Here is a 19,332-nt window from a genome sequence, read left to right as displayed (position 1 = left end):
CTGGTGGCATTTGCTGTCATGCTACAGCGAAAAGAACACCTTATTTGGTCAATAGTGTCAATGATTACAAGATCTTCTCACTTTCTAAGCTAATACCCTAATCTATGCTTAACTTTGCCTTCACATTAGTGTTTGCATGCACACACGTGTGGATAGGGAGAAGAGAAGGCGTGGTGCAACACACGTGAAGCAGAATGTCAAACCCTGCTTGTGCAGCCTGAGAACACTAAAGGCTGCTGCAGTCACTCGGAATACGCAGAGATCCGCTGTGCCCCTTTGTTGAGGTCAGTCCCGTGGGGAGCAGCGCAGCAGCGGCAGCCTCGGGCAGCTATGGCACAGATCGCTCGCGGCGGGAGCTGCTCGGTGCACTGCGGCCGGGCACCGGCTGTCCAACAGCCCCGGGCTGCCGGGATTTCCCGCACGGCGCAGGAGGCACACGGGGAACCTCCACAAGCCACCGGCAGGAGCTACTTGTGCTCTACCCGCAGGTCCTATCAGGCACTGGAGCAGCACCACAGCGGGAGATGAAAACATCACGGGGTACTGGTCCCAGCCTCGCACTGGCCCGAGCGGGTCAGAACAGCGCGGCTGTTCTGCGAGGTGAAAATCCACCCGGACACCGGTAAACCCGGCTTTTCGAGATACGGCCTCTGCCAAGCAGGCAACGCCTGCACCGCCACAGCAGCCTGCGCCCGCCCCGGGAGCTCCGCCCGCCGCCGGGCTGCCCCGCCCAGCCGTGACGGCTGCCGGCGCCTCCTTCCTGTTTCCGCTCGGCAGGCAGGGCTCCCGCCGGGAAGCGGTACCGGGGGTCGGGGGGCGACGGGAGGGATGGGGGGGTGGTGCGGCCCCCTTCGCCCCGCCCCGAGCCCCGGCAGTGCCTTCCCGTCACGCTCCGCCCGAGCAGCGCCGCCTCTCTCTCACGGGCTGTGTGTTCTCTCCGCAGGGACCTGGGCGCCAGCCTTCCGTCGCTCGGCAGGCCCGGAGGGTGCCCGGGGCGGCGCTGGGCCCCCCGCCGCCGGTGAGTGAGGCAGCGGTCGAGGGCTCCACAACGCGGCCATTGGGAGGGGCGGGGCGCGGCGCGGCTGGCCGGGGGCGGGAGGGGGGAGAGGGATGGCTTTGGTGGCGGGCGGGAGGGGCCCCGCTCTCGGGCTCGGGCTCCTGCCCCGGGCCGAGGGGCCCCAGGTTTCCCCAGCACCCCCATGCGCCTCGCCGCTGACACAGGCCTGAGTTGGTTTTTGACTCCCGGACTATTTTTAGTTCACCGTTTAGCATAGCATCAACTGGGTTGGAAAAGACCTTTAAGATCACCAAGTACAACCTTGACCCCAGCACTGCCAAGACCACCACTAACCCATGTCACTGAGGGCCTCATCTACACGGCTTGTGAACACTTCCATGGACGGTGATTCCACCATTCCTCGAGTAGCCTGTTCCAATGCCTGAGCACCCTCTCTGGGGAAAGGATTTTTCCTGATACCCAGTCTAAACCTCCCCTGGTGCAGCTAGAGGCCATTACCTCTTGTCCTATCACTTGTTACTTGGGACACCGACCGCACCTCACTATTGCCGACTGCCAGGTAGCTGTGGCGAGTGATAAGGTCCCCCCTTAGCCTTCTCTTCTCCAGACTAAACAACCCAACTGGGCTCTCTTCTCTTACAAAGAAGCATGGACTTAACTTTTTTCATGTAGCACCTTGGTGTTACCTGAAGCTCTGTGAATGAAATGCCTAATTATTTTGTAAAGGCTGTACTTTAAGGCAGGGTCAACACTTTGTATTGCACTGTCATGTATGATGCACTACTTTTAACTTCTGGTAACAGTGAGCTTGCTCTTTAATAATGAAAGATGATGACATATTAAAATGACAGTTTGTGTGTATGCATTCCTTTATTTTCCTGAATACTCAGAAATATTTCTTTTTACTATTCTATAGGGTTTTCCCAATAGAAAACCAGAAAAGATGATTGATATTAAGGCCTGGGCTGAATACATCGTGGAGTGGGCTGCAAAGGACCCATACGGCTTTCTTACTACAGTGATCTTGGCCCTTACACCATTGTTCATAATTAGTGCAGCGCTTTCATGGAAGCTTGCAAAAATGATTGAGGCCAGGGAGCGAGAGCAAAAGAAGAAACAGAAACGCCAAGAGAATATTGCAAAAGCCAAACGAACAAAGAAGGATTAAATGGGAAAGAAAGGTCTTCCTTGTGCAAAGAATCCATTTCCTAAATGAAACACTTACTGTTTTATAACTGTCCTTTGATACTTGATCCTCTAATTTCTTGATGCAGGGAATTTAGTCCCTCTAGTGTATTTTTTTTCTGCTGAAATGATTTGTGTTAGTTTGTCCAAATGACACTTGTTACAGTCATTTAATCTACTTGTTCTAGTCCAGGTTGCTTTTCTAACTTTGCATGTTAAACTAAAATACCAACATGTTGGGTGGCTCTGGACATAGATGATTTTTTTTCCCTTAGTTGAGCTATTGCCTAAGTGTCTTAAAATTGTCAAATTATGGGGGAAATTATGAATGGTGAACCAGATTACAGAAAGGCAAGTTTCTGCAGACCTTCAGCAGAGCTGTAGAGATGAGCTTGCATCAGTCTTCCTTAGTAGCACATGTTACCAGTTTCCTTTAATGACACTGCATATGGCCCTGCAGTTCATTTGGCTCTCTGCCCATAGAGGATGCTGTAGTGTCTTTGATGGTGGGGCTTGTCTGCAAAAAAAAAACCCAACCTAGGTCTTCCTGAACTACCAGCCATCAACAGTATTTATATGCAGCCCAAACTCTAGGAATCTCATTGCTTGTTCTAACTACCTTCATTTGTCTTGAGCCACTTCTGTGTTGTCTAGGCTTCCCCTAATGCTCACCTGAATACTCCACCTGTAACTGTTTTCTGCCTTCAAACACTTTACGCCTCAAAGAATAGCCATAAATGGGGCAAGACCAAAGGCCCAGGTGGCCTAGTGTTTTGTGGCGGTTATGGGAGGAGGATGTGCCAGTAGTTCTTCCTACTTGCTAACCTGGCTACCTTTGGTCTAGGACCTTCTCAGTTTGGGGGCAGGGGATCTCTGCCCTCATGAACCCTGGAACTCTGCTGCTTTCCAGGTTGCAAAATGCTGCCATGCTGGAAAAAGTCCAAGTTGTGTTTGCGTTGTAACTATGCCAACATTATTTACCAATTAATGTTTTTCTAACAAGCGATTAATTTTTCAAAGCCTAATTTTTTTATTAAGTCTAGTTCTAAAATGCTTGTGTCAGTCATTAATTTCTTAGATTTAGTGTATTTCTAAACAGCAGCACAGAGTTATGCTTTCTAGCAGCTAGACCTTCATCATGTTTAAAAGTAAAACATCAATAATATTGTTGTTCAAAAGAGAGAACCTACAGAGCTGGTGGATACCAAGAGGGATTAGAAATGGGGAGTCTTTATGGAGTGAAGTGAATGTGAAGTACTGTTGCTCTCCTTTTAGTTTTGTTGGTCAAAGCAAGCATTATTGGAATGTGGCATTTCAGCATTTTATAAACACATGGGATTAAGCCTCCATGTTTTGTATCAAGTGTTGTCAAATGTGTACCTGTTCCATATTTGACATATACTAGCTTAAAACATGGAGAACTGATGAAGGATGCACTGCACAAATAAATTTGATACTTTTTTTCAAAAAATTGGATGGTCTTTATTTTGACTTGAAGTTCTCAAACACCATCTCTAAGACAAGTAATCTACACATTCTATGTATCTAAACTATGGCCAAATACATGTATAATTTAGGGAAGTACTTGCATACACCAAGAATAAATAAAACCTTTTTCTTAATGACAGTCCCTTGTCCCAAACCTTGTGTTATTTTCCAGCAACTTTACCAAGTGCTTCTAACCTCTGCTATAGTAGTTAGATGTAGTTTAATTCAGCCTGATTTTACCCTGTGCTTACTGCTGGCTCAAATCAAGCATTATTCAAACACATTGACTGTTATGTTACAAGAATATCTGTAAGACTAATACAGTGCATAGTCAGTGTGGTGTCATAGTGATTCCTGTCAATGAGATCAACTTTTCCATCCACTTGCCAGAGTCAAGCACACTGGCACTGCCAAGGGAATTAAGCATTTTGAAAAACTATCTCAAACTGATGCCTAGGCTTAGGAAAATTTCAAGTGTACTGATTAACTAAAATTTATTACATCAAAAAACAATTTTAAATAATTCTTTTTTTCCTTGAAAACTCATTTATTTTTAAGAAAATTAAGGTAGAAAACCTCCTATGATTTCAAATGTAACTGATGAACAGCAACTGTTGAAAACAAATGTACATAGTAACACAATGCTGCTTTTAACTAAACCCCAAAATTTTCCGTTTGTCATGATTAAGCCTATGTGAACAGTTCTGCAAACATAAATGAAACCACTTTAATATTACTTTATTGCAGACTTAGATATACGAGCTGTTTATGTTCGTGTTAAACTATTTATCCATTAGCAGTATCTGTACAATTGTTTACTTATTACGACTACTATCACTGCTTGGTGGCATCCATGAGCCTGGCTGAAACGTATTTGCAGTGCTGCTTGGATCTTGTGAAGGCTCCTCTTTTCCATAGTAAGGGGCAGATGCATGGCCTTTAACACGTGTATGAGCTGGTTCAGCAACAAGTCCCTCCTTGTATCCCTGAGCCTGAAGCAGCTTATCCTTTTCAGATACATCTTTGATTTTCTGTTTCATTTCTTCTCTGTTACTTTCATTCTTAAGAATCTCCTAATAACACAATAGAAAGATAATTAGATACATCAGAAATAAGTGTGGTACATAGTTGTTATAAAATTATTTAAACAGTCACTGTTTCTTAATTTCATAACCCAAATTTTCAGGTATGTAGGTAAAATAAATATCACAAAATTAACTGATCTTCAGTGTCAGCCCTGGTTTAGAATATTCTTAATGTTTCGATCATGTTGTTGAAGCAAAACTGTACTGTGGTACCCCAGTTTCAGTATTTTATTGGATCAAAAAGGTAAAGATACCCAGTCATCAACAAATGTGAAAATGCACTACAAATAAGGCTACCTTTTACACTGTTTTCTATGTAGGACTTGCTACTATACAGCTATTTATGATTTGCATCTCTTCTGTAACTCATTATGTCTCTGACATTAGGTATCTGCGCACTGGGGTACTGACTGGGGAGAAACACACGTTCAATCTTGACTAAGCTGAAGCCACACAAGAAATAATAAAAAAACAGCAATAACAACAAAAACCTAAATAAAAAATAACAGGTGCAAAATCTTACCTACTGCCTCTGCACAGGTAAAAATAAAATAAAAATGATCTAGTTTTAGCATTTTACCTCTACCCCTGATAAACTGAAGCAACTGTATGATGTATGATCCTACTGCAAGGCCAAAAAACCCACCCACGACACGTACGCAGAAAAGGCTCGTACAGCTTGCTGATTCAACTTCATGAAGGTCTGTACTGAAACATGGCTGGGTACAGGTTACAGCTGGAAATTCACTAATAAAGATTACCTGAACTGGGATTGGCTTCTTCATCTGAGAAATGCTGAGGCTGAGTTGAAGCAAATGCAATTACTGGCTTGTCCACAGGTATAATAGAAAAACAGCTGCTAGTAGACTTTGCCTTCTTGTTTACAGGAAAACACAAAGAACTCCCAAAGTAAACACAAAAAAGTCTTGAAAAATACTGAAGTTTGATTTCTATCTGTTAGCATATGTTTCTTATTACAAGGATATTTTGCAAATCTTGCTAACAACATTTCTCTATGCTTTTGCTAGAGCAGATAGTGAAAAGTATTCTAAACAAAAGCAGACATAACAGATTGAGCGCAAATACAAACTTGACTGTAACCAACACCATGCAATAAGGAAGCTGCTAATATCCACATTTAGACTGGAATACAGGAGGAAAAAGGCTGAACACTTTCTCTGGAAGACGTACGGAGAAACTAGACCAGTACCCATGACATTATTTCAAGAATGGCATTAAAACGTGATATTGCCAAGAGTTGACAAAGCAAATATGTGAACACTTAAGAACATTTTAAAAGACAGTATTTAAAGAAAACCTTGTCTTAGAGGTACTAAAACTATTTTTCTTAGTCCATAATTGCCTCTATTAAATTGCTTCTTAAATTCACAGATGCACAGAGCAGAGGCATAACACATACCTATTCATCATGAAAATACACAAGTAGCACCCAAAAGATTTTGCAAACTGAAAGGGAGGCAGGGGGAAGGAACAAAATTCTGCCACACTCAAAGATACTGCCAAGTGTAAAAGGTCAAATTTTCAACAGTCAGTATAGCAAAGCCTCATTATAACATCTCTTAATTCCATCCTTGTTTACTATATGCCTGTATAAATCTACCATGACCTTACTGATTTCAAGGGGATTACTCCTACGGTGCTCATATAACCCCACTACTAAGAAATAAGTGTGTATACCTTTATGATATCTGACAACTGCAGTGTAGTATCTGCTAAAAGAGCATGAAATGATTTATTAAGGCACAAATGTAATTCACTTATCAACTAGCTAGTGGACAGCTACTTACTAACTTCAGAACTTTTCCAGTGATTACTTTAACAAAGTTATCCTAACCAGGTAATAGCAGCTGTAACTTAAGTCAGATAACAGTAGCTGTAACTAAACTCCAAATTCTCCAAGTCCATCTTCAAGGTTGATGTGAAACTATCATCTGGTTTCCAGACTCAAGTAAAAACTCTTTTAATGAGCTTTCACTGGCCAAAGTGAAAGCAAACACATAAAGCTAAAGTGACTTGCTCAGCATCTTCTATACAACCCACAGCAGGAAAAAAAATTCTCAAGTCCAAAGTACCTGCACATGTTCATTTTATGCATTAAATTCATGCCACTAACATGTACACTGAAATCAGGGTTCTTGTGCTCAAACTAAAGAAGACGTGAATGAGGAATGTTGTGTCAATTGGCACCTTATAAAAATTGTGTCAAATAAGTGAGTTTTCTTAGCATAAACATCTTGTCCTTTGATACTGGAAAGTAACAAATTCCTATTACGATTCCATAATTGTGTGGAATTCTCAAAGTCCTTCCTGTTCCAAATACTGCCTCCAACAAATACTTCATTCCCAATTCTCAGTATATATACTTTTTTATAAAACACAGTGATTGTATTTTTAAGTACTATTGGTTCAATTACAATAGCTACTGCAGTTTGGAAAAGGTATAACGCCACAGTTCCCCTGCCATTACAGGAATTTCCAAATTTGAATAGGATAATCAACTTGGTTCACAATGCAAATTTTAATGAAATTACTAGATGCATATTTATCAAGGAATTATCCTCAAAACACACTAGAAATGTGCAGAATTTTACAACAAATCTTCCAAATTTGGCTTTTATAAGCATGGCTCACTGTACTTAATTACAGTGAGTGTTAGAAAAGGTCCTCCTAAGACATCCTCCTGGTTCTACAGGGCTTCCTATCACCTGCAGAAGAATGGTAGAGAAGCCAACATCTGTGGGCTTTTCTACCCCTGACAAGTAGTCTAAGTAAATCCGCATAGCTCCACAGGCTCTTCAATCCACCTGCACACAGCTACATTTTCACCCTGAGTCTCTGTTGATGCCTGGCCCTTCACTGTTCAATAACTCTAAGCAGTGACTGGCAGCTGAGTCTTCTTTTTCTCTTAATTACATTGGCAGGTTCAGAACATTTATCTTCTCCTCCAAGATGAACTGCAATATTTTATAAATGGCTAGCTTCACCTACAGACAGCCCATCCCACCCACCCCCCAAACATACCATTTAAGTTTTCTGGGGAAATATAAGAACATAAATATGTAATGTACTCTGACCTTTAGGGGAAATACAAAAATCATACTATCCAGCACAGAGAACATGGTGTCTACTGGGTAACTGCAGTTTCCTAAGGGTTAGCTTGTTCTTCAAATACTCCTTTTTATACAAATTAAAAGAAAAAGCCCTTTGAACCTGCAGTTCTCAGGAGACATGGTGTCTAAAGAGAATCAGAAATGCCCTTCATCATTTTTATTAAAAGAGAAATCTAAGGATTGGGATTGTGCTGCAAAACTGGAAAAGGAAAAATGCCTGAAGAGATCCAGCCACGTTTTATACCAGTTGAAATCCTTACATGTAGATATTCACCTTTAAATGCACCAGCTCCCAGCATTTGGAACAAGGTAACACATGACGTGGTGAGAACTAGGCCCAACTACGTGTACTACAGTTCACTTTTAGGTGGAATGTAAAAGAAGACATTTTACTCACTGCATGTAATTACTTGTCCAGCTTTGGTGATTACTGTAAGCTCTAAGAAGTTTTTGATCCTTCTAATGATTGCAGCTACCTGCCTTCCCTCCTTAGAAAGGTAGGGTTTAATCAAGTGATCTCCAAGGTTTTCTTGAAGAACCTAACATTATTATTACTAAGGAAATGCCAAAGTGGTCCTACGGGGAGTTGAGGCAGCTGCTTTTCATCCAGATACTGACGACTTCTGCCCATTCTGACATCTTAGGTGGTAACTGCTGCAGAACAAATAATGAAAAACGGTCTGCTCACGGGGGCAATGAAGCACAAGACATGTTGCTGCCTTCCAAGTGTTGCTGCAAAAGGGATCAGGCTGCATTTTATGCCACTAGCATGAAATTTCCACTTTTCTTGGAAACTATTTTTCTTTAAAGCACTCAACTGTGGCAGCTGAGATGTATCATCAAGCATCCTCTGCTGCTTGGAAACTGTATTCACCTCTATAGGAGAAAAATCTAGAAGTTTGTCTCTAGTCAAAGGATTTAGTGCCTACAAGGCTGTACTGGAAGACCTGCTGCGTCTGAAGATCTGGAATGGACCCTTCTTTCACATTTAAAGGATCCCATCTTGACATAGCTTTCTCTTTTCTGAATAAACTAGTAGCCTTACACAATAAATAAAATTAGCTCCTCCGGGTAGAAAAATGTTGTAAATACAAAAAAGGTTTCTCTAGACCCAAGCTGAATCAGTTAAATACTAATTCTAACTCTCAACAAATCTACAATCAAATCTACAGAGAAGCAGTGCTGTTATTATATAGCTACTTCTGAGAATGCAGAATCTCTGGCATGAGCTGAGATAGTCTCTAGGGCACCACAGTATAGCACACACGAATTTGGCAAGAACATGTATTGAGAGGCAAGAGAAAAGGCTCAGACAGTTACATTTACTGGAATGTAAAGCATGTCAGCAACACACAGACTCAGTAGGAGTTTGTGCCTGAATTATTTTTACAATGCTGCAAAGATTTTTCTACAGAACAACATATATAACATAATATAACATAACATAGTAATAATATAACATAGTAATAATACAATATATTATAATACAATATAATATAATAAACATATAATATAACAGCAGTGTGCGCTCACAGCCCACAAAGCCAACCATATCCTGGACTGCATCAAAAGAAGAATGACCAGCAGGTCGAAGGAGGTGATCCTGCCCCTCTATTCTGCTCTCATGAGACCTCACCTGGAGTATTGTGTGCAGTTCTGGTGTCCTCAACATAAAAAGGACATGGAACTGTTGGAACAAGTCCAGAGGAGGGCCACGAGGATGATCAGGGGACTGGAGCACCTCCCGTATGAAGACAGGCTGAGGAAGTTGGGGCTGTTCAGCCTGGAGAAGAGAAGGCTGCGTGGAGACCTCATAGCAGCCTTCCAGTATCTGAAGGGGGCCTATAGGGATGCTGGGGAGGGACTCTTCATTAGGGACTTAAACAGGGGAAGTTTAGATTGGATATAAGAAGGAAATTCTTTCCTGTTAGGGTGGTGAGGCACTGGAATGGGTTGCCCAGGGAAGTTGTGAATGCTCCATCCCTGCAGTGTTTAAGGCCAGGTTGGACAGAGCCTTGGGTGGCCTGGTTTAGCGGGAGGTGTCCCTGCCCATGGCAGGGGGGTTGGAACTTGATGATCCTAAGGTCCTTTCCAACCCTAACTATTCTATGATTCTGTATGTTCAAGATCACAGATGAAGCTCTGCAGAGGCAGCAAAAGGCACAAATTACCCTGGCACCACTGCACCCTGCCCCGAATAAAGGGCAATGTATAGCCTTGATGTGCCCACAGAGCAAACAAGGAACTGTAGCCATGACTCAGTCCCAGTTTGGTCCTTGCTTTCCCCTTACGCTACAAATGATGTAATCTGTACCAGCCCTTTTCCTGGTACACATTACTTCTCCCTCCACCCCCATTCAGCTGTGCTGATAGCGAACTGGGAGACAGAGCCAATGCTCCGTGCGTTCACTCCCACTCGGGAGAGAAAGTAGCAGCTCTCCTCTACAGCCTTGGGATCTGCAGCACAGGCAAACTGGAAGTAATGGGACAAACTGGTGCCTCAATACTCTTCTGTGAAGGCTAACAAGCACATATGTTTTAAACCGGAGAGAAAGTTAAAGTGAGTAAGAGGGAAGGACTCTCAAATATGACTGCTTCTTCAAGTGCCTTTTTTAAAAATTACTATTATTTGAATGGCTTTTCTGACCACTCCCTTACATTTAGACCTTTGTAGTTCAGCTGTTTATACTGTTAAATTTCACTGCCCTTTCACACTGCGTAATAACCCTCTCTGGAACCATTCATAATTTACTATGCAAAAGGCTATTTAGTGCAAGTCAAGTCATTTGAGTATGTCCCGAATTTTCAATCCTGGTTGTCATCCTGGACAATGGTGGAAAACGTTTTGCTCAGACTGCTGTTCACTCCTGTGCTTTTCAAATAGCATTTCCCAGAACTGTAAATCTTATTCTGCAGCTTTTTTGTGGCTTCAGGAGTAAAATACTCATTTGCTAAGCCCTATTCTCTATGCAAGAATGTACAATCTCCATGTCAGAGTTTTTGTTTTAAAACTTCTCAACTGAAGCATCTGAAAAAAGACAGAAGCAAAACTGCAAATTGCAATCCCAAAAGTGACAAAAAAAAAAAAAAAAAAGGATTTTGCTAAACTGCATCTCATTCTTGTTAAAGGAACATGAATTCTGTGTAAATTAATCTCCATGACTGAAGCTAGTTTTGATCATACCATCTCTCAAATAAATAATGATTTATGTATGATCAAACAAATGGGAAAAGTGTGTATGTGCTGTGGCAAGCAAACAGAATGTAGTTTCAGTGTAATTATTTGGGCTGAGGGGGAAGGAGAAACAATCATTGAAATCTTATGCTTATTACAACTCACTGACGTATATTTTTCTTTCCTTCACAAGGAGTTTGTCAAAACAGATAATTATGGAAATGCCTGAAATGGTGTGAAAGAAGACAGGAGCTGTCACGAAAAGTTTCCTTTTTTAACATTTCACCTTCTATCCAAATGTGTAATTCAGAAGCCACAGAATTTTATTACTGTGTAACAAGTACATAATGCATGAGAAAAGCAGCCATTTACTGTGGTTTTCTATTTTAAATTATTTTCAGGCCCTTACACTAATTAAAGGAACATGCAATTCTACTTTACTTCCCATGAAATATTAACATACATACACATGCATACAAAGAAACAGTGAAGTTTCAGTTGAAACTGAGAATACTTGTAGCTATGCAGCCCTGTGTGCACTACAGAGGAAGTATAATCTAGCTTAACAGTGAACTGACTTCTAGAACAAAGATCTGTATCCACTGAAGAGCCACTATAGGTACGCATGTAGCAACTGCAGGACATGACACTGGCAGGTTCAGAGGTAAACCCCATTTTTCTCTAAACCAGTTTTTCTAGGCAGTATCATGATAACCTTCTCTATTTTTTTCTCCTGCATGTTCTGACACCCCAAGTTGGCCTGTAACTTTATTTCTATCTCCATCCTCCAGACAAGATCATACACAATGCCAAGTTTCTCAGATACTCTTGAACCTTAAGACACTGTCAGAAGTGGTGCATGGCTACAGGGACTGTCATAGAAAAAAAAAAGGGTTAGATTTCTAAATATATTCAAGTACTTGGAAATACATGCAGTAGGATTCTTTAAAAGCCCTTACAAATCTGATGCCCTCTAAAATCAGAAGTACTAAACAAACCAAATAGAAGCTAGACACAGAGAGGCTTAAAAACTGAGTGTATGCCTGCTATTTTTAAGGTTTGTTACATCCTTAAAAATATGCCTCTTAGTTACTCCCAGTGTTAGAAGCTGAAGACTCAATGTGTCTTAGATACAAGATACCTAAACCAATTCTGGTATGACTCCCCCTCCTACATGGGAGAAAACCCGTCTGTGTGTTACATACACACTGATCTTATCAAGAAGACAGAGAGGTATACTGTCTACTGAAACACGCACCACAGCCAAAGCTTACAAGCATTTTATGCATCCAGCCACTATCTCAATCAGTAGCTGCACCAACAGAAAATAATTTCGTTCATCAGTATCTTTAATGTATTTATGTAATGCTATCCCAAATTTTAAATAAAGCACTTTTTTTTTTAAACGGGGTATGACCCAGCACAAAAACAGGAAATGCAGAATGCAGCAAAGCTTGTCAATGCCATGCAAAGTTACCTATCAACCAATTGCTGCTCATCTGCAGAACTTTGACTGAAATTCATAAGGTGTATAAAATGTATGAGACATATCCACAGTGGTATCTTATAGGTGTTACATAGTTAAACATCCTCTAAATTTTGGGAGTTCTGCTTTGGTGATGGAATAGTGATGAAAGTCCCCCCAAAAAGGAGTCCTGAAGAGAATAATTTTACCCCTGCCTCCCAAGAGCATTTTTAATTTGCTTCGAAAACCAGATGTGAAAAATCCAAACATAAAGATGACATGTTTTAAGTTAGGAGTTAAATCTTTTAGCCACAAGGACAACTGGGAGGTAGGAGTATATGCAAGACAGCATGTTTGCATTTACCTCACCACCTAGTTGATGAGCCAAAGCGAAAGTGTACTATGGCTCAAAGAATGGAAGGGAATAGTCTGTTAAAGAAATAATTTGCATGGATGGAACATCACTCTCATAAAACAACTGCTCTATCCCAGGACAACTTTTGTTAATAAATTCTGACAACATTAATGCTTAGCAGGTAAATTAATTTGCATGTAAAGTAATAAATCATTGAATCTGCTTCCACAAAATAGAATTTGATTAAAAATATTTTAATATTTGTAGCCTTTAAAACATTTTCATTAATTTAAAACTGTAAGCTCTTTAGACAAGACACATTTTCTATTTGCCCAAAAACTTGCTACATACATCTAGTTTCCTATATATATACTGAAGAAATGTAATAGTCTACTTCATTATTTATCACTTGCTAAACTGTTTAAAATATGATTTACGGCTGCACAGGAATAAAGGTAATGACTAGTTTTCCTCAGCCAACCACCTGTGACCATACATAATATATATAAAGGGACAGACGACAAAATGCTGTAGTAATGCAAAAATATACATATACAAGTCAGATTATCACCAATTATAAAGCAGTATGTGTACATGTATGTGTATACACACACACATGCTAACACTGGATGCAGACGTGACCCAGAGTTCTCTATCAAGATGGGACTCCCTGATTACCATAGGAACAGAATACATTTAAGTGCAAGATAAGAAACAACTTGATCTGCATTCATTTGCAAAGTTATCACCCTCATTATAACTGAGTTGAGACTTGGCGTATTTCAAGCTGTAATAAAATCAAAAGGCAACCAACTATTTCCAGTATCCCAGAATCTGGCATTTAAAACCCAAGGTTTCCAACCACTAACACGCCTTACAATGCTGGTCAAATTAGAAATAACCAAGGCTATGAGCAGCATTCTTGGGTTATGACTAGTGCAGTACACAGAAGTCTAAGTGACTTCTTCCAAAAATGGGGGAAATGTGGTAGGGGAACAGGGGGGGAAGAAACCATGAAGCATATAAAACACTTAGGACTGAAGCTGACTTGTGAAGTCACTGGAGTACGCTTACCATATAAAATAGTAGAATCTAAAGAAGAAGAGATGTAAAGCAATTTCTTCTGTGACAAAATGAAAGCTTTACAATGGGAACATAAAAAGGTCAGTTAAGTGTTTGTGGAAGAAAGATTGGTTTGAACCAAAAACATTATCAAGTCTTAAGAACACCATGGACAGACTTAGCTGGTGTCATGACCTATCTACCTTGATCAATGTAAGGAAGGATAACTCACATTCGTCTCACTTAAGTGACTGACAAGTCATGATGATTATGAATGGCATTTTGTTGGCCTACAGAAGTTGGAACGGTGGTAGTCAAACAGAGCAGGGAATGGGTACAGAAATTTAGAGAAGTTTAACTATGTCTATAATAACTATAATAACTATGAAGGGGGGGGGGAAGATATGATGAGCAATGTACAGGGAAAAAAGTAAAAAACATCCAAAAAAGTGGTATTAACAGACTACAAACATAGGAACATAGAATGTATGTGAAAGAACAAAGAGATTTGTTACACAGGGTTTCGACATGAAATATGGTCACGAACAATCCCTCATTCCATAGCTGTCAAACAGCAGTTTACCATATCACCATTACTGTCGAAAAAGGGAATACAATACAGAGTAGCAGCCAGTAAAGTTTATGTAGCTAAAACACCAAAACCAATCAGTCCTACAAATAGGGACCAAAACAGTATTCTATATGTACTTCACTAGTGTAATTATATTAATAATATTATAAGGGTTTGTAGTATAACAGTTTCAAATAAGGAGAAAAGTAGATCCTACATATCACCACACACTAATACAGGGGAAAGCTTCATTATCATATATTTAAAATGTGACTGCAGCATTATTTTCAAAACATGTCAAGAATTTTTAACATATATATATTTGAACTACCTTTCCTTATATATGAAAAAACAATTTAGAGATTACTTGAAAGAAAAAGATAACAGCCTTTCAAATTCCTGGTGTATAACTTCTGCTCTGATAAGGTCAATGCACAGCCCTGTAGGTAAAGTACCTAGCTGCTAAATTATTTTTCAGATTTATTACCTCATGAAACTCAAGGTGTAAGCTGTCCTGTAACTCTGAATGCACCATCACTCCCAAGAATCTTTCACTCTCCATAAATTGCTTTTTCTGGAAGGTAAATATTTAGCATGGTATTGAACCACAGTTCTGTCACCTGTGGAGACTCCTTGTTCCCTATTTTGAAACAGAATCACCACCTCCAGCACCAAGAGAAGCTTTGCTGCACCACTTCCAAACCCAGGGCTGCCCATATTCTCTGAAGTAGGCTTATTTTAGTACAATTATCATGGCAGTCTGACTCATGAAATGGCAGGACAGAAGACATGAAACACCCCCAGTCTTTAAGTATCCCACAGGGTGGTAAGTTCAACAATAAAAGTTGTATGTATACAGTTAGTACGAACGAGAGCTACTTAAATGGAGATCAGTCCAAGCTTAGAACAACTGCACTTCTGCACAAGTAAGTACAATGAGGAGGTGGGGGGATAAAATTAATTAAAAAAAATAAATAAAATCACACAATATTTCCTGGAATGTTAACACAAAGAAATGCATGTTAATTTGTTTTAAGTCCTAAAAGCTTTGAGAATAAATTTAACTAAACTTTATTCTGTTCATGGTTGTATTACAGGTCTTCTTATCTCTACAGTCACATTGGCAGGTATGAAACAGGGGCGGAGAGAATTAGTTGAAAAGCTGTAAGCTGCATGGGAGCTCAGTTCAGTGACAAGCTTCCCATGTTATCTTAACTCACAGACAGGCAGGACAACTGTTCACAGACCAGATCTCAGTGACCAAGTCTTTGACTAGAGCATGCCAACACAGCTTCACTGAACTCAACACAGTTACTCCTCCTGCTGCAAACTGTCTGCCTCTCTGGGTGTCAGTTTGAATCTTCTGTAGTAAACCATGCCTCCTCTACTGTCTCATTCCTAGCTGGTGCTTAGCAACTTGTCATACAAATCCAGGACAAACAGTGTATGTGCATGCATCTGTACACAGAGATCAACAGTCAAATTGTTCCAGTCTTCACAAACTCATCAGCATGAAAGACAATGGGATATTTCTCTGCTTCCGTTCATTAGAAACCACTCATGGAAAAAGCCATGGCTTCAACTCCCCCACCTCATTAGCACTATAAAATGCGAGTGCAATTTGTTTTCCCGTACTGATAAATCCACTGGCAACTGAATTTGAAACCTGCATTTTAATGTCAACTATCATGAAACAAACCTTGCATTAATACACAGACAACCTATTCTAAAAATTCATAGCAGTAATTTCAGAATTTGTTTAACTAAAGAAACTCTTGCATGGCCATGATCACCTTAAAAGAACCTACACAGGTCATCTTAGAAGAATTCATGTAGATGAAAGTAAGAACTAAAGAATATTGGAGTTTGTATTTCCATTTGCTTTTGTGCTCCCTAAGAGTTAGATATCTAGTATGTGTATTATTTCACCTAATTAGGCAAGCAACATATTAAATTCTTGCCCCAAAGTGTCAAAGTACTGGATAGATGAATCCACTACAAATTAATTCTTGTAGTTTAATTACAATTAAAAATTTAAAGACACTTCATCTCTCTCACCTCAATGGTGGGTGGATTCTTTCTTTTTTTTCTTATCCATGCTGCAAAAGAAAATAAAATCAAATGGATTATTTCAAAGATCAGAGAGACTATTAAAACTCAATTATGATGTGTTTGTAACAGAAAGTAAATGCTTACATAAAAATTACAATAGAATTTGCCACAACCTGGCAACCCATAAAATTTCCTAATATATAAAGACCCAACATGTTATTTCCCACCTAAATACTCCCAGTCTTCACAGAAGGGGGGGGGGAAGGAAAATTAAAAAGAAATCATGTTTGTGAGGAAAGCTTGGGCGCAGTTTACATACCACACTGGCTGCCAAAACAGGGCTTAAAAAGTAGCACTCACAGCCCACACCTGTTGTTGAGCTTTCTACACAGAGCTGAGCTTCACCCTGAGAAACCTGACTGGTGGAAAAGTATGAAAAACCTTAGACCTCTCTGGAGAAAAAGGATTCCTGTAAATGGCTTAGGCACTGTTAAAGCCAAAACCCTATTTATGTTAGTGCCAACTAGGATTCCTTTATGGGATGCAAGGCAGAGCCCCAAACCTGACTGAGGAGCTGCAGAGCCCTGCCTGCACCACGTTCTATGGCTGTGTGGGATTACCCACTGCATTAAGGGGGAGGACCCATAATCAGGGGAAAGCTCCTTCCATCTCAGTCAACTCATGCTGGAAGAGAGCAGAGGGATGAAAGCAATGGCAAGGACAACTGTTCTGTGGCTGATGGTTTCCATGATGAACCAAAATCAATATGCTTATGCCCATCCCACTGCAAACACTGATGGTCAGCATGGGACTGACTGGAAGCAGCAATCTAAAGGGACCCTACTGCAGACTCCATCAGTATTCCATTGGGTCTTGCTTCATTCAGTCAATGAATTATTAGGCATAGCTCAAGCTACAACAGGCATTATTTAGTCAAACAAATTATGTAACTGTGGGCAAGACAATATCCATCACTCTGCGTAAGTATATCACTGCTGTAGCTTTTCTTCATGCCTTTTCATCCACATAATTGGTAGGTACTTGGTTGTATACTTTTCAGACAGTCTTTTCTGCTCCTATTTTTCAAATGAACAAGAAGCAGAATGCAAGTGGCCAGTAATGAACAGAAGGACAAACATAAGGAAAGCCAGTTACAAGTGCCAAGACATGGCAAAACGTTCTTTTGTATATTTGCTTAGACAATTAAGACTTTGGTTACTGTGCTTGAAAATTAGAGTGAAAATGACATTTTTATTATCACCCAGTCAAATTCTTGTCTGACCTGTAGCTGTCTATGAAGTTTCAGCTTTAAGAAGGAATTATTCCAAATTTGAATTTTCTAATACCATCTGTGCCGCATTTTGAGAACTAGGGAATGATTCAGACAGCATGCCCAGAACACCAAAAGCTGCATAGAGTCAGTGCCACCTCACTACTGAAAATGCAGTTACACATAGAGTGAAATACTAATACCATTCTCTTACAACAACATTATGAACCTGGTTTTAGGAGGGTAGCTTCCAATTAAGATAAGAACAGAATTAAGGCAGGCAAAATGTCATTGCACAGCTTGGAATTTAGCCATGATAACAAGGCCAACAGCCTTAACTCAAGGTTAATGGTAAAATACCTGTAATAATACAAATCAAGGTATTACTTTTGGTTCTTGTCTAACAAATGACACTTTCTGAATATGTGTTCTTTTAAATACCATTCTCAAACATCTTCCACAAGCAGTTACTGCCAGCTCTTCTCAGAAGTCTTTTGGTCCTAACAAAGGTTAGACCTAAATTTGTTATTGTGGAGAAGTGATTCAGCACTGAACAGTCAACATCATCCTTTCTGAAAAAGTTTTATGTTAGTAGAAAGAAAGACAGCCTAGTAAAACAATCCAAAATACAACTAAATTACTTTAAATTTAATCTATAGAACCAGAAAGCATTTTGCATGTACCCATAGCACTTTTGAATCCTTTATGAGGATTTCCAAACACAAAATCTGGCAAGACCAGAGCTTAAACTGGCATGACTGAGACTGACACTTCCCACTGGAAGCCTTGTAGACAATCTTTTTAAAAGGGCTGACAATGCTATTAGACAAAATCACAGCACATACGCCTTTCCTCTTGACAGAAGTCATCTTTGTCTGCGCTTAGCAACAGTTCCAACATCACCCATTAAAGCAAGAAAGTGGTAGAGATATCAGGTATAGTGAAGGTTGTATACTAGGCACTAACCAATAAATGAGACAGCTGGATTAAAAAGGAAAAAGTAGTAGTTTTAAATACTTCATAGAAAAGTAAGTTTTAAACCTTCAAAATTCAAGGGATTGCTTTCAACAAAGTATCATCTGCTTTGCCATGCCTTGCTTCTGTCATGTGGAAGTACAATACCACTGGTTTCAGTTCCACATCTCTCAGCGCCTAAAAATTGCTTCATTAGTTTTAAACTGCCAGTATTTAAACAAAACAACCCCAAAACCAGCCACATTTTGACTTCAGCTGTGTGATTAGATTCTTAAAGAAAAATTCTTAAAATTTGAAATCCTAGAGAAGTTGCAGTTAGAAACTACTGCTGAAATACAACCATTATAATAGATTTTCTTTCAACAATAGATGGGACTTTTAGGCAGTTATTTGATTAACGATTTTCAGATGAATGAAATACTTCTACCAAAAGATTTTATCATTTAATTATCTGCCTCAGTTTAACAAGCCACAGACAGAACAGTGAAGGGTAGCACAAT

The 19,332-nt window shown here is 40.0% G+C and overlaps 2 protein-coding genes across 2 annotated transcripts in view; one reads left to right on the top strand and one right to left on the bottom strand.

The window, feature by feature from the left end:
- The first annotated feature begins 780 nt into the window (after positions 1-780).
- On the top strand, positions 781-2,429 carry SMIM15 (small integral membrane protein 15). Its single transcript, XM_057402700.1, has 3 exons — positions 781-799; positions 944-1,018; positions 1,935-2,429. The coding sequence occupies exon 3, from the start codon at positions 1,962-1,964 to the stop codon at positions 2,184-2,186; it is 225 nt and encodes a 74-aa protein (XP_057258683.1). The 5' UTR covers positions 781-799; positions 944-1,018; positions 1,935-1,961; the 3' UTR covers positions 2,187-2,429.
- An 811-nt stretch (positions 2,430-3,240) lies between these two features.
- NDUFAF2 (NADH:ubiquinone oxidoreductase complex assembly factor 2) overlaps positions 3,241-19,332 on the bottom strand; it is a 65,375-nt gene continuing 49,283 nt past the window's right edge. The window contains exons 3-4 of the mRNA XM_057402699.1: positions 16,594-16,634; positions 3,241-4,764 (exon numbers count right to left, since the gene is read on the bottom strand). Coding sequence (XP_057258682.1) covers positions 4,507-4,764; positions 16,594-16,634 — 299 coding nt within the window. The 3' untranslated portion in view covers positions 3,241-4,506. The remainder of the gene's footprint in view (positions 4,765-16,593; positions 16,635-19,332) is intronic.

This window comes from Pezoporus wallicus, unplaced genomic scaffold (genome assembly GCF_028554395.1).
Source record: "Pezoporus wallicus isolate ANWC-B61680 ecotype Strahan unplaced genomic scaffold, APGP_CSIRO_Pwel_v1 contig_2870, whole genome shotgun sequence".
Lineage (NCBI taxonomy): Eukaryota > Metazoa > Chordata > Aves > Psittaciformes > Psittacidae > Pezoporus > Pezoporus wallicus.
The sequence above is the reverse complement of the archived record's forward strand: the minus strand, read 5'-3'. Positions and strand labels throughout refer to the sequence as shown.

Excerpts from the sequence above, each read along its gene's own strand:
- SMIM15 (XM_057402700.1), top strand. The coding sequence starts at position 1,962 with ATGATTGATATTAAGGCCTGGGCTGAATACATCGTGGAGTGGGCTGCA.